General features: G+C 36.9%; 1 protein-coding gene across 5 annotated transcripts in view; it reads left to right on the top strand.

Annotated features, from left to right (window-relative positions):
- LOC105469947 (phosphatidylinositol-4,5-bisphosphate 3-kinase catalytic subunit beta) overlaps positions 1-15,545 on the top strand; it is a 188,503-nt gene that overhangs the window by 133,600 nt on the left and 39,358 nt on the right. For all 5 annotated transcript variants that reach the window (XM_011721593.3, XM_011721596.3, XM_011721594.3 and 2 more), the window contains 3 exons: positions 1,335-1,385; positions 11,141-11,329; positions 15,291-15,412. In XM_011721593.3, coding sequence (XP_011719895.1) covers positions 1,335-1,385; positions 11,141-11,329; positions 15,291-15,412 — 362 coding nt within the window. The remainder of the gene's footprint in view (positions 1-1,334; positions 1,386-11,140; positions 11,330-15,290; positions 15,413-15,545) is intronic.

Genomic DNA, 15,545 nt, shown 5'->3' with positions numbered 1-15,545 from the left:
TAACTGTGACTATTATGTTCGGTTACGATGTGTGTTCAACAGTTATAGGCTGTTTTGGCTCAAATGAAATGCTTTTTGAAGTACTTTTACAAATATAGCCTCCTGTATTTGCAAATATAAGTTATTTTTAAAGACTATTTCAAGAGAAGTTTTATTTCACTGTTGCTCCAGTCATCTGCAAATGGTCATTAAATATTTCTTTTGCCTTTCTAATCCCTTGGACAGTCTTTCTTGAGGAAGATCAGTTTGGCATAGAGATTTTAGTCTTTAAATATATATAAGACAGGGACAGCAGCCTTTAGTTGCATCTCCTTGAGGCTGAGGTGAGATAATTGCCTGAGTCCAGGAGTTCAAGGCCAGCTTGGGCAACATAGACCCCATCTCAAAAACAAACAAAAAATGGGTGAATAAGTAAGTATATGCATATTGATTTCCTTTAATTGTACAAGTTAGATATGGTTATCATAATGTAAGTAATACAGATGTAAAAACTGAAAGTTTCCCCAAATCCTATTCTTTTTATTTAATATAATGCTTGTTGTAATCATTTGTGTTGTGTTTTGCTTTTCAGGTTAATTTTATGGTTATTGGTTAATTTAAATAGCCATAATCTTATTTTATTCTTATAATCCTATGTAATAGAATGGGAATTATAGCATTTAAAAATTATTCTTAGTAATTTATTTTTAGTTACTTATTTATTTTTTTTTACAGAAATGAGGTCTCGCCATGTTGCTCTGGCTGGGCTTAGGAAATCCTCCTGCCTTGGCCTCCCACAGTGCTGGGATTAAAGGTGTGGGCCACCACACCCAGCTGATCTAATTATTTACTTATTGATCTTCCTGCTGGACAAATGGGTTTCTATCTTAGCAAGAATGAGGGCCCCCCCTTTGAAGTTAATGAATTTTAACTTATTTTTAGACTTCCCCTTGTCATTACTTCTACTTTTGGTGTCTGTTAATTGAAGAAAAAATGACAAAAGCTTATTCTACAATTTAGTAACTACGTGTTTTTGCGTCTTCTTAACTAGAATACACTTACTTATATTTAAAAGAAAATTTTTGACATATATATGCTAGCTGGTACTTATTTTATATACAGACAATTTTAGTGCTTCCTAGGAGTCATAATCCCTTATAGTGATACCATCGTTTCCCTGTTGTCAAGAGTTTAAAGCACTTGAGAAGCATGATTTTGCTTTTAAAATTCATGTTTCTGTTACAAAGCATAGCAATGCCAGATCTTATGTAGTCTAAGTATAAATGTAGTCATTTACACTTAAAATTCTACAAATATGAGAGCCAAAATTCATTTTCTTTAATTTTTTTAAACAGATTATTGAAAAGGCTGCTGAGATTGCAAGCAGTGATAGTGCTAATGTGTCAGTAAGTATCAAGAGTTTTAAATGACCCTTATGGAGTTGTGCACATTATTAGGTATCTTTGCTTCATAGTAATGAACTCACAGAAGATCATAACTCATATGCAAGAACAGTCTGTGAGTGTGGGTAAGTATGCACATAACAGTGTTTTGTTAAATGGCAGCCCAATTTGTGGGTGATCTGGGTTCAGTGGGCAAGCCCTTTTCTGATACAAGTACAGGTTTAGCAGGTAATCTATAAGGGATTCTGTGGCAACTCATAGATTAACATTGCTGTCATAGTGAATATTACTTAGTTTAATGAGGAGACTGTATTTCTCTCAGGTAACAAAGCAGATTTAGTAGTAAGCACACGCATCATCATGCAAGCGACCCAAATTTCTTCTGTCTTGGTGCTCTGCCATATTTGACATGTATTTTCTATTTCATGGTTTAATATTACTGCTTTATCTTCCTACTTTACTATATTCCAGCCAGCAGGAACAGGAAAAACAATAGTAGTGGTCACACCCCATTCTTATTCAGGATATCGTTAGTATGTTTCATTTCTGCTTACATGTCATTGGCCAGATCTTACTGTCCATGCCTAAGTACATGCACATCTGAGAGGTACAGTCTTTAGCCAGGCTGTCAGTCATGTGAATGGCTAAGAGTAAGAGATTCTAGTACTAAAGGAAGAAGTGGAGAATGGATATTGAGAGTCAAATAGTAGTCTCTGCCACATATACTATTCCCATTTGTTTCTACGCAGATACTGCAAAAAGGTTACTTTGTTGACTTGGATTGCTATATCTATATCTATATCTGTATATCTATATCTACATATATATAAACATATATATACCATATGTGCTTTTTTATTTAATTTTTTGGCTCTTTCTAGTTTGACTTTGTTGAGCTGTAATCCGATAATCTCTTGTCATCGGTTTACAACTTTTAAGTCTGTTTAGCAAAGCCATTCTACCTGTGGCATGGCAGTGTTATAGAGACTAGGAGGCAAACTTGAGACAATGTCTATATTTTTCTCATTCTTACAGAATCAAAGCACTATTTAATTTTGGCCAGTTGGTGAAATATCTGGCCTAGGCTGTCTTCTCCTTTGCCGTTAGAGCTCTCAGAATCTTTCCCTAGTTTCTCAGTGTGAGTCATCTGCTACTGCTTTCTTATTAGTGTTTTTGGCTTAAATTTTGTCTTTTGAATTTGAATGCTTGACCTCAGGAAAGAGAGCAGTAGTGCCAGGCTCCTGGTCTTTACAGTTTATGAAAGGCTCTGGGCCAGTTTGGGACCATAGTAGCCAAATTCTTCCTCCCTCTGTCTTTTTTCCCAGAGTTTTGTGTTATTCAGGTTTCTGGAGACAGTTTCAGATAATAATTTAATTTGCAAACATTGTGCAAATTTTAATAGCCTAAATTATATATATGGCCTGATAAAAATTTGCATGATCAGTTGATGAGGCTGGTGTGATAGGATCATTGTGTTTGACGGCTTTTTCTTGCTGAGCATGTAGACTTGAGAACGGCCTGGAAACTCTAAGAAGTAAGAGTTTATTTAAAAAGTAAAATAGTAATTTAAAAGTGGAAGCAATCTCAGAGACTAGTTTAAAAAAATGTGTGTTTGTGTATAAATTTAAAAAATAAAAGAAAATCTTTAAAATGAGACAACTGCAAGAGCAGTTATGTTTAATGATACAAAACAAATTTCTTACAGCTGTTAATTTATCAGCTTATTAGGCAATTACTGAAACAGATAATTACAGTTTAAGCTTAGGAGATACAGTTACACAGGCAGGTCTTGGTTCAAGTGCCTCTGTCTCATTACCCTTTATAAGACAATATTGCTCCTTGAACCTCTGATAAGTGAATTAATTTTTACTATTTCTACCATAAATTTGTACCTGACCTAAATCAGAGAGTACTCTACACACTAAGCATGCAGTAATCTTGCCCAGGTCTGATACACTTTTAAAATTTGTTTGTTTTTTTTATTAGGCACAAAGTACAATTAATGAATGGTAAGGGTGGGTGTGATGGCTCACCTCTATAATCCCAGCACTTTGAGAGGTCAAGGTAGGAGGATTGCTTGAACCCAGGAATTTGAGACCATCCTGGGCCATATAGTGAGACCTGATCTCCACAAAAAAAAAAAAAAAAAGAAGTATTAACTGGGCGTGGTGGCATGTGCCTGTAGTCCCAGCTAGTTGGGGGGATGAGGTAGAAGGATAGCTTGAGCCTGGGAATTTGAGGCTGGTATGACAGGGTAAGACTCTGTGTCTTTAAAAAAAAAATTTGTAAACCAAAAATGGAAGTTTCTCTCTTTGACTTCCACCTACCTTCCTCTCCAGAGCTAACTGTAAACAGTTTAATTTGTAGCTATTAATCCTAACTTTATATGTAAATATCTCCCCCTTTAAAAATAGATGAGATCTAGCTATTTATATGTATATATTGTTTCTACTTTTTTCATTTAATATACTTTGTGGATATTGTCATGTGAGTATGAATAGGTCTACTTTTTTAAAAAATACCTTTCTAACATTCTGTAGCATTAATTATTAGTATCTATTAGATTTTTCTTTTTTTTTTTTTGTTTTTGAGACAGTCTCACTCTGTCGCCAGGCTGGAGTGTGGTGGCATGATCTCAGCTCACTGCAATCTCTGTCTCCTGAGTTCAAGCGATTCCCTTGCCTCAGCCTCCCAAGTAGCTGGGAGGCACGTACAGGCGCGTGCCACCATGCCCAGCTAATTTTTTGTATTTTAGTAGATATAGGGTTTCACCATGTTGACCGGAATGGTCTCAATCTCTTGACTTCGTGATCTGCCCACCTCGGCCTCCCAAAGTGCTGGGTTTACAGGCATGAGCCACCACGCCTGGCCACATCATGCCCTTTTACCCCTTAATTCTTCAGTATTTCCTTTAAAAAATGGCATTTTTATACATAACCTGAGTACATTCATAAAAGTCAGGAAAATAATTCAGTTCTATGTAATCTACAGATTTTATTCAAATTTAGCCAGTTTGCTCAGTAATGTGCTTTATGAGTCTTGGATCCAACCTCTGGTTACTTGTTGCATTTCATTGCCAGGTAGCTTTAGTTTCCTTCAGTCTGAAACAGTTCTTCATTGTTTCTTTTTTAATCTTGAATGACTGACATTTCTGAAGACTACAGGCCAATTATTTTATAGAATGTCCCTTAGTTTGGATTTGCCTGATGTTTTGTCATGTTTAGGATCCCAGTTACGCATTTTTAGTGTGAATATCAAAGAAGTAAAGGTGTAGTTTTCTTACTGCATTTTATCAGGAGGCAGTATCGATTTGTACTACTACGCTGGATGTTAACGGTTATCCCTTGGTTAGTATGGTGTCTGCTAGGTTTTTCTACTATAAATTAATAAATAAATAAATGTTTTATGGGGGCATATTTTGACACTAACATTCTATTTCAGATCAAGCTGTCACCCACTTCTTTTTGCATTCACTAATACATCTTACTTGAATCAATGTTACTGCAGTGGGTTGCCAATTTTAAATCTTACTTTTCCTTTTGGATTTATTAGTTGGCTTATAAAATAGGATAGAGGCTTTTCTTCTTATCTATCTGTCTGTCTATCGATCGATCTATCTATCTATCTATCTATCTATCTATCTATCTATCTATCTATCTTTTTAGAGTCAGGGTCTTGCTCTGTTGCCTGGGCTGGAGTGCAGTGGTGCAGGCATAGCTCACTGCAACCTTGAACTCCTTTTCCCCCATTCATCTCTTTTTTCTTTCTTCTTTTTTTTTTAACTTATAGGAAATGGATTTATGATTTCCATTTTATTCAATGATTTGTAATTAGTTACTGTCATTTATCTTAATGTTTAATTTATCCCAGATGTGGCTTGTGGGAGCCCATTTAAGCTGTCTCTTGTCTCTTTTGCTTTGTCCCTGTCATTCTTTGAGCATTTACTTCTTTCCATTACAACAGCGTATTCCACACTCATCTAATACTTTCCCTACCCCAGCCTTGGAATCAGGCATTTCTCTGGAGAGTTTCATTTTTTATATTCAGTTTATTCCTTTTATTTGTGAAAAGTATGTAGGGATTTTATATTCAGTTTATTCCTTTTATTTGTGAAAGTATGTAGGGATGGATGGATGGATGGATGGATGGATGGATGGATGGATGGATAGATGGATGGATGGATGGATGGATGGATGGATGGATGGATGGATGGATGGACAAACAAATGGATGGACGGAATGGATTGACAGGGTCTCTCTTTGTTGCCCAGACTGGAGTGCAGTGACACGATCACGGGTCACTGCAGCCTGGACCTCCTGAGCTCAAGTGATCCTCCCACCTCAGCCTCCTGAGTAGCTAGAACTGCAAGCACATGCCACTATACCTGGCTATTTTTAAAATTTTTTTTACTTTCTATTTTTTTAGTAGAGACAGGGGTCTCACTTTGTTTCCCAGGCTGTTCTTGAACTCCTGGGTTCAAGCAGTCTTCCTGCTTTAGCCTCCCAAAGTGCTGGGATTACAGGCCTGAGCCACTATACCTGGCCTTAGTAAGACCTAGGCCCTGGATATGCTGATTGCCCTTGGGTATACGTAAGTAAGTGCTCTTTGGAGAATGCAGGGATGCAATGGCTTCCAGGCCCTCCTGTGAAACAGAGCTAGACAATATATATTGGTTTACCTCCTATGTTTGGGAAAATAAACATACACAGAGATATATTTATTTATCTGTTAAAGACCATGAGTTCTCGTCAATGCCTCTAATACGGATGTATTCACACTGTATATATTCTAGTCTTTGTCTTTTCATATTTGTAATTCCCTTTTCTAATAATGAGAAATCTGGATTTCTATTGGCTTTGGTATATTTACTTATTTGCTCAATTCCCTGTTTTTAATCAGTCTTCTAGTCTTATAACTGTCTTCTTAGTCTCCACCTCATTATCCTTGACTGCTTTGTGTTGATCAAGTCTGTATGTCTGGGCAACACTTAATTAGCTCAACCGTCTGTCCCCAACAAGCACACTGTTAACATGCCATCTGAATCTCCAGCCCTTGTGAAGATAACAGATGAGTTTGTGGCCTTCCATAGAGAAGGGAAAGGAACCATGTTTGTGTTTTCCCATGTGCTTATAAAGCAAGGTGTTTGTTTTATTTTGGTCAGTAATCATTATTATAATATGTGTGTTTGTGATTTTTAAAAAACAGTAGAAAATAGAGTTGTGATTTTTCATTGCTTTCTACCACTTTTATCATCTTATTTTGGTACAAGCATTTGAACATTTAAGTTCTTCAGTTATACTGCACAGTATAATTTTTCACTACTGATATTTTTGTTGTTTTATAAAAGAATCTAACATTTTGTGTTTTTTTTAAGGCTTTTTGGTAGTTTTAACCTTGGCATTATTCAATGTTGTGCTTTTCATACCTCAATAAACAATAACAGTACAATTATGCAGTTCCACTGCTCTCCCTACGTAGCTTATTCTAAGGTCTTCAGGGTATTTACTTACAGTAGTCTGTAGAGGTCTAATTTGGATCGACCAAATTATACTCAGCCTGCTAGCTTTTTGCTAGCTTTTTGAACATAACAGTTGTCTGCCTTTCTCTGACATGAACAATTTACACTCTGTGTTGTTTGCAATAACAGGTTTGGCTAGGAGTTTCGTTTTCAAATTCTGAAGACTTTTTTTTTTTTTTTTGTGAAGCAGAGTCTCGCTTTGTTGCCAGGCTGGAGTACAGTGGTGCGATCTCGGCTCACTGCAACTTCCACCTCCCGGGTTCATGTGATTCTCCTGCTTCAGCCTCCCAAGTAGCTGCGATTACAGGCACGCACCACCATGCCCAGCTAATTTTTGTATTTTTAGTAAAGATGGGGTTTCACCATGTTGGCCAGGGTGGTCTCGATCTCTTGACCTCGTTATCTGCCTGCCTCATCCTCCCAAACTGCTGGGATTACAGGCATGAGCCAGCATGTCCGGCTGGTGACATCATTTTTTAATGAAGCCCAGTTATGTACCCTTTGTAGGTTGAATCTCTACATACAAAACCACTATAATTAGGTCTTTTTGTGTTTATTAGCCTTTTTATGTTTATTTTCTTTAGTACAGTGAACCTTAATCTGCCTACTTACAAGATCCCAAGAATTTGGAATTTACTTATTTGATTTGTCTTTGGCTATCTTAAAGAAGATATGGTAGAATGCATCCTCTTTAATTTATTAAAACTTGGAATTCTTCAGCTTGTTAGAACAGAAGCTTCTCATGTTTTTTATATTTTTTCAATGTTGATATTTGAAAGGCAGTACAGAACATTTGGAAAAATTATTATCTTATGGGAATAAAGTTATAAAAAATTTGTAAAACTTTTTATGGCCGGACACAGTGGCTCATGCCTTCAACACTTTGGAAGGCCGAAGCAGGTGGATTGCTTGAGCTCAGGAATTTGAGACCAACCTGGGCAGCATGGAGAAACCCCATCTCTACAAAAAATATAAAAATATAAAAATATGAAAAGTGTGGTGATGCTCGTCTGTGGTCCCAGCTACTCAAAAGGCTGAGTTGGGAGGATCGCTTAAGTCCAGGAGGTTGAAACTGCAGTGAGCCAGATTGTGCCACTGCACTGCAGCCTGGGTGACAGAGAGAGACCCAGTGAGACCCTATCTCAAAATACAAACAAGCAAAACCCTTTTCTAACATAATGGAAGATGAATCTATAATGAAATCCTAAGGGAAACAAGGGTGTTTGACTCGTAACCCTAACCTGTAAAGTTGATGTTTGAGAAGATAATATTTCTTTGTGTCTTTGTCAGTGGTGGACACTAAGCAAGAGATTCCTTGGGTTTGACACAGCGTGTTAATTTCTACTTAAAGAAAATGCAATGGAGCATATTTCATTCTCCATTTCATTTCAGTGACCGTGAGGGCATGTAGCATACTTCCTTTGACTTAGTTTTCCAGGGTCTGGTAATTTTCCTATCTTACTAACTTTTATGTCAATTATTCCCAGGTAGCTAATATTTTTAGATACTGGAAAGAAGTCATATATTGATCATCCTCAATTACTAGAATAAATAAGAGATTTAGGCAAAACACCTAGAACATACATGTGTATGTGTGCCTGCCTGCCTGTCTCTCTGCCTGCCTGCCTTTTTCTGTCTACTTAACATCATTTTTTAATGAAGCCCAGTTATGCACCCTTTCTGATATGCTAATCAGAAAACTGATCTCCTAACGATTAGCTTATTTGTGTTTTTCAGGGACCTTTATTCTAGATGTAACTTCCCAAAGATCTCTATTATAGAGAATTTGTGAATTATCTCCTAGTCTGTTTTATTTAGTTATTTAAGCCTATTAAGTTATCTATTATAATAGGATATAGCTTGATTCACAATTTTAATGTAAATATGTTAATGAGAAATTTGTTTTCATTTTTTAAATTTTTTAAATTTTTTTTTTTTTTTTTTTTGAGACAAAGTCTTGCTCTTGTCCCCCAGCTGGAGTGCAATGGCGCAATCACGGCTCACTGCAACCTCTGCCTCCCGGGTTCAAGTGATTCTCCTGCCTCAGCCTCCCAAGTAGCTGGGATTATAGGCGCCTGCCACCATGCCTGGCTAATTTTTGTATTTTTAGTAGAGATGAGGTCTTACTATGTTGGCCAGGCTGGTCTAGAGCTCCTGACCTCAGGTGATTCACCCGCCTCGGACCCCCAAAGTGCTGGGATTACAGGTGTGAGCCACCGCGCCCGGCCTTGTTTTCATTTTTTATATTCAGTTTATATATTGTCTGCTCTGTACTAGGGATATACATGGGAAGAAGATATCATTTCCATTTTGAGGTGAGTTTATCGTTTGAGAGCATGAAAAGTAGAATGAACAACATTTTTAAAAAATGCTAATAGGTATCGTTGCAGTATGCAGTAGAGGATACAGCAAACCGAGTGGAATTGTTAATATTAGAGTATAATTTGTGAGATTTAGAGCAACTGGAAAAGTATGAGGCCATGTTTTTGAGGTCCTTATATCCTTTGAGACTCTCTTGAATTTTATTCTATAGATAATGGCAGAGCCAGGGAAAGGTTTTAAATATAAAACATTACAGTTACGTCAGGAAGGCTGTAGACAGAATATCAGAACTGTTTATTGGCCAATTGGTACTTGTTCATCAGCTTGGTTTCTCTCTACCCAGTCTACAAGATAGTGGCAAACGATCCTTTTTCCACTTCTTAGTTACAATTTCCAGCCATTCTACCCTACACTTCGGTCACATTGGGAGAAATGTGCTAGAAAGACTCAGAGTCTTCAGTTTCTCACGCATTTTCATGCATGTCTTTATTGCCATTGTGATGACAAGAAAGTAAGTAAATGTTTAAATCTCCACTAACAGCTGGACAAACTGAAGAGAATACAAGTATTAACTTAATCTTTCTTTGTATCATAACAAAATATTTAACTCTTAAAGTAAACTTTTAGCTTAGGAAAGCTTAAACTTTCAACTTAATTTAACAAAGTTAAGCAACTTTGGTTATGATCTGTCTTTGGTCTGTTTTCTTCTCAGTAATGTGTCTCCTTGAAGGACAATATCCAAAAGTCACTTCTCTTACTTAATAAAATTATACTTAGTATTTCCATTCTAGCTGTATGCTGTTTTGAATTGGATTACTTTTGAAACTAGTAATATGATAATTCTATTTATTTTCGTGTTCATTTGAAATCCCAGTTAAAATAATGTCAGGTATAAAATAATATTAGGGTATAAATCCTTACAGGATCTTCTCAGATAATTTTGGAAAGAGATTTTTAGGGAAAATATGTTTTGATTAAAGTGGTATAATTTTGATGTAAGCATGGTTCCACACACCTCCTTCTTTTAATGTTAGTGGATTTCAGAGAGTCTGGATCCAAAACAACATAGGCTATATTCTTTTTTTAGTATATTTTGTTGTAGGAATTGGAAAGGAAAATGAGAGAACTGTATTTTTCCCGTGTTTAGTTTTAGCCAATATTTGATTCGTAATCTAAGGAGATTTTAGGTTTTTGAGTCAAGGCACAAGCCAAGAAGGCTTTACTTTTGTTTTTAACCTCCTATGATTTTTGTTTATGGAATTTGAAAATTAAAGAAACTCAGTTCAAAGAGTAAATGACTTGGTTGCGGGTGTTTGTTTGTTTGTTTTTATCGTTTTTGAGACAGGGTCTTGCTCTGTCACCCAAACTGGAATGCAGTGGTACAATCTCGGCTCACTGCAGCCTCTGCCTCCCAGGCTCAAGTGATTCTCCTGCCTCAGCCTCCTGAGTACCTGGGACTACAGGCATGCACCACTACGCCCGGCTAATTTTTTTTTTGTTTTTGTTTTTGTTTTTGTATTTTGTATTTTTTTGTAGAGGCGGATTTTCACCATGTTGCCCAGGCTAGTCTCAAACTCCTGAGCTCAGGCAGTCCACCCGCGTTGGCCTCCCAAACTGTTGGGAGTGCAGGCGTGAGCCACCTTGCCCGGCCTGACTTGGAGTTTTATCTAAAAAGCAATACTGCCACCCAGTGTTTACACAGTTTACATTTTTAGATTTTTAGAAACTATTTTGAGAATCTCATCATCCTTACCTTAGAAATTATTCAAGGATCTGCCTTTTTTTTTTTATGGAATTATATTTTTGTATCTCACGTACTTAGGTTCATTTACTATATATAAATGTATATAAATTTACTGAATGTTTGCCAGTGGCATTTGCACAATTAAATTCTATAATGAGCATTTTACTTTCATAGAGTCGAGGTGGAAAAAAGTTTCTTCCTGTATTGAAAGAAATCTTGGACAGGGATCCCTTGTCTCAACTGTGTGAAAATGAAATGGATCTTATTTGGACTTTGCGACAAGACTGCCGAGAGATTTTCCCACAATCATTGCCAAAATTACTGCTGTCAATCAAGTGGAATAAACTTGAGGATGTTGCTCAGGTAACAAAAGATCGTTTCTGTAACTTTTTTTGGGTGTATGGTACTTGGTTGGATTCACATGAAGTATCCTTTTCTCATAGGTGTATTTTCATAGATATGATAATTTAAGCAGGAGAAATTTTGAGACTTTAAACTCTTATACTCTAAGTAGTAGACCAGAATATTTCCAGGATTTAAAATCTCAGATTTTGGGTAGGATTGCCGTACCTTTCACCAAATACAGTTGAAACATTGATCTTGGGACAATTATCTATCAAAAGTACCACTTGCTGAGACCTCGGTACCTTCTACCAGCTTCATCAGTGAACTCAAGAGTTTTAAATCTTTTAGACTCTTTGCAATGCCTGTTCTAGAATGAATGTCCATTGTTTGAAAATTACATCTATTACAGAGAATAAATAATGTTTTAGATAATATATCATTCAGGTCAATTTCAACATTCATTTCAGTTGTCCAGTATTGCTGAATGTATGCCTTTTGGCAGAATAGAAAAAAGACCATTTTGCTTCAAAAAACCACCAAATTGTAGTTCCTTGATTTAGTTTTCAAGACCCTGCCAAAAAGCACTGGCATTTATTCAATTCAAACAACCCACCAGTGCTCAATAGAAAGCCCTTGAAATGGTTTTTTTGATCAGAACAAATAAATTTGCTCTACTAAAATAACCAAATTTTTTCATGTTACTTATTTAAGTTCAATGAATCTCTCTAGTATGTAGTCTTAGTAAATCTATAGTGACTAAAAATTTAGTGAAGAAATACAGATTTATCTTAATTATATGCATTTTAAAAATCTTTGGATTTATTGTTTCGCTTCTCAAATTAAGCGTAGAAAGGATTTCTTTTGTGTTCACTTTTAGTGTCTAAAGATCTTTGGAGCCAGGCATGGTAACACACACCTCTAGTCCCAGCACTTTGGGAGGCCAAGGCAGGTGGATCACTTGAGCCCAGGAGTTCCAGACCAGCCTGGGCAACATGGCAAAACCCTGTCTTTACAAAAAATACAAAAATTAGCTTGACATGGTGGCATGTGCCTGTAGTCCTAGCTGCTTGAGAGGCTGAAATGGGAGGATTATTTGAATCTGGGAGGTTGAGGCTGCAGTGAGCCAAATGCCATTGCACTCTACCCTGGGCAACAGAGTGAGACCTTGTCTCAAAAAAATAAAATGGCTGGGGTCTGTGGCTCATGTCTGTAATCCCACCACTTTGGGAGGCTGAGGTGGGCAGATCAGGAGGTTGAGACCAGCTCAGCAATTTGAGACCAGCCTGGGCAACACAGCAAAACCTTGTCTCTACAACAAATACAAAAATTGGCCGGACGTGGTGGTGCACGTCTGTTTCAGCTACTGGGGAGGCTGGGGCTGGAGGATCATTTGAGCCCAGGAGGCTGAGGTTGCAGTGAGCCGAGATTGTGCCATTGCATTCTAGCCTGGGTGACAGAGGGAGACCTGTCTCAAATCAATCAATCAATCGATCTTTGGAAACGTGTTATATAATTACATTATTGTATGTACCTCAATTAAACTTGTTTCCACCTTAGACCAAATTAGACTGAAAAGGAACTATTTTATTTTAATTGCTGTAGAATAGTTATTGTCTTCTAGCCACTCGTGTATTATCTAAATTCAGGATTCGTTTTCCATGAACCTTCAGTAATGGAAAACAAGATCTAAGCATTTTTTTACTTGACACATTTGCCTGTTTCTTTTGGATAGTGTCTAGTGCTGAGTGCATGTCTAAGAAATACATCATATTATTATTTCATTAGAATCACAATGGAAAAAATTTCTTGCTGTACTCTTAAAAGCTGTCTTATAGAGAGATTTGGTGAGTTTTTGGCAATTTAATTTTACACTTACATGATTTAATTTTTAATAATTATAAATAATCTTACCAACGTCATTACTTTCCAATGGTAAAGTTGTTTTTAACCACAACATTGCTGAACCTCTAGTATTACATAATCTTATCTCTCCTTTTCAGTGTTATTTATGGGCAGTGTTTTCCAAGTATTAACTGGAGAGATGAGGAGTTTTTTTTATTACTACTATTTCAAAACCTCAGGAAATGGTCTCTTCCCAACTCTTCTGCCCATAAAGAAGACTGCTGGTCCATTAGGGCCTTAGGCAAAGCAAGGAGGGGGGCTCTGTTAGTGAGAAAAAGTGGGGATGAGGTTGGTGCTATGTCTTTACACCAGTATTTCTGAACCTGTTTTCATCACTATACCCTTAGGAGCTTTTATAGACTTTTTTCCCCCCAATAACCCATGAGATTTTGATTCTATAGATACATGATACATCTGTTCATGTACTGTATGTGTATCTGTGCTTTATACATAAAAAAAAGAGCAAGCTTTATTCAATATAGGGTTAAGAATAGCTAAGAAAAACTTAAGTTTAAAGTTAAAATTTAGGCTGGGTATGGTGACTCAAGCCTGTAATCCCAGCACTTTGGGAAGCAGAGGTGGGAAGATCACTTGAGCCTAGGAATTTGAGACCAGCAACATAGCGAGACCCTATCTCTACAAAAATAAATAAATGAAATGAAATTAGCTAGGCATGGTGGCATGTGCCTGTAGTCCTGGCTACTCAGGAGGCTAAGTTGGGAGGATCGCTTTTACCCAGGAGTTCAAGGCTGCAGTGAGCTATGATGGTGCCACTGCACTCCAGGCTGGATAACAGAATGAGACCCTGTCTCTTAAAAAAAAATTTAAAAATTAGTAGGCATTTCACTGTATTTGCTAAGTAACTATGTAATTTATTCACATAGGTGAATTGTAATGTATCAAATTACATATATAAATTAACAATTTATGCTGAGGGCAGTGGCTCACGCCTCTAATCCCAGACTTCGCGAGGCTAAGGCGCGTGAATCACCTGAGGTCAGGAGTCCGAGAAGAGCCTGGCCAACATGGTGAAACCCCATCTCAAAAAAAAAAAAAAAAATTAGCCGGGCATGGTGGCGGGTGCCTGTAATTCCAGCTACTCGGGAGGCTGAGGCAGGAGAATCGCTTGAATCCGGGAGGGGGAGGTTGTAGTGAACCATGATTGCACTATTGTACTCCAGCCTGGGCATCAAGAGTGAAACTCTGTCTCAAAAAATAAGTTAACAATTTATATAAATATATACTAATAATAGAGAAATTAAATTTTTAAAAATCATTCAGAAGTATTGTTTTCCCAAAAATATTTTTAAAATGTAAAACAACTGAAAAAATTAAGCTAATTTTTAAAAAATTACCTTTAGTTAACTTTTATTTACTTTTGCTTGATATGAGAAAATTCCTTTTAACTTAGCTGGTAGATTCTCATTTAGATATTGTTGACTTTTTGGGGAGGGCTTGGCATAGTTAATGATAGGTTGAATAACTTGTAGAATTAAGTAATAAAATATAAACTGTTTTACTGAATTCTCAAAGCTTAATTGGTCTGAGAATCACACTTAACATCCACAAGATAGTCAGCAAGCTTGCAGGCCTCCTCTCCCAATATGACTTTGAGCAATCAATTGAAAGAAAATCCTCTAATCACTGCCATCTATTTGCGATAGTTTTATAGCACTAATCTTGCATACATATCATATACATTCCATGACATTGATGTCAATGGTGTTTATGTGATACCCAGGAAAATACAATGAGAGAAATTAAATACTAAGGAATAAGATTTTATCAGATGGGGTTGAGCTTTAGGAAGGCTACAAATTCAACATTTTTTTCTCTCTCACCCATAAAATTTATTTGGGGGTAAGTACTTCATAGCTTTTCAAACTTATCTATAGAATGTTTCAACAACAAAGATAATCTTTATTAGTCTGTATTAACAGGAATGGATTTCTGAGGCATCAGTAATTAAAAGTGTGCTTTGCCTTCTTTTGACATATCTCGGTGCTCCTGTGTGTCAAGGAAAATTAGATTACTTTTGTCCCCCATTATTTCTGAACCAGTTTCATTTTTTAAACAGCTTCAGGCGCTGCTTCAGATTTGGCCTAAACTGCCCCCCCGGGAGGCCCTAGAGCTTCTGGATTTCAACTATCCAGACCAGTACGTTCGAGAATATGCTGTAGGCTGCCTGCGACAGATGAGGTATCTTCTGCAGGTGGTTTTCTTTGGGGAAAGGAATAACTTGGGTGGGTTTGGGACGAGAGTGTCTCCTTGATGTCTCATAAGAAAGAAAAGGGCTCAGAATTATTCACAGTTGAAAGCATTTGCTCATGTC

This window comes from Macaca nemestrina, chromosome 2, assembly GCF_043159975.1.
Source record: "Macaca nemestrina isolate mMacNem1 chromosome 2, mMacNem.hap1, whole genome shotgun sequence".
NCBI classification, from domain to species: Eukaryota; Metazoa; Chordata; class Mammalia; order Primates; family Cercopithecidae; genus Macaca; species Macaca nemestrina.
This window is presented reverse-complemented; position numbering and strand designations above follow the sequence as displayed.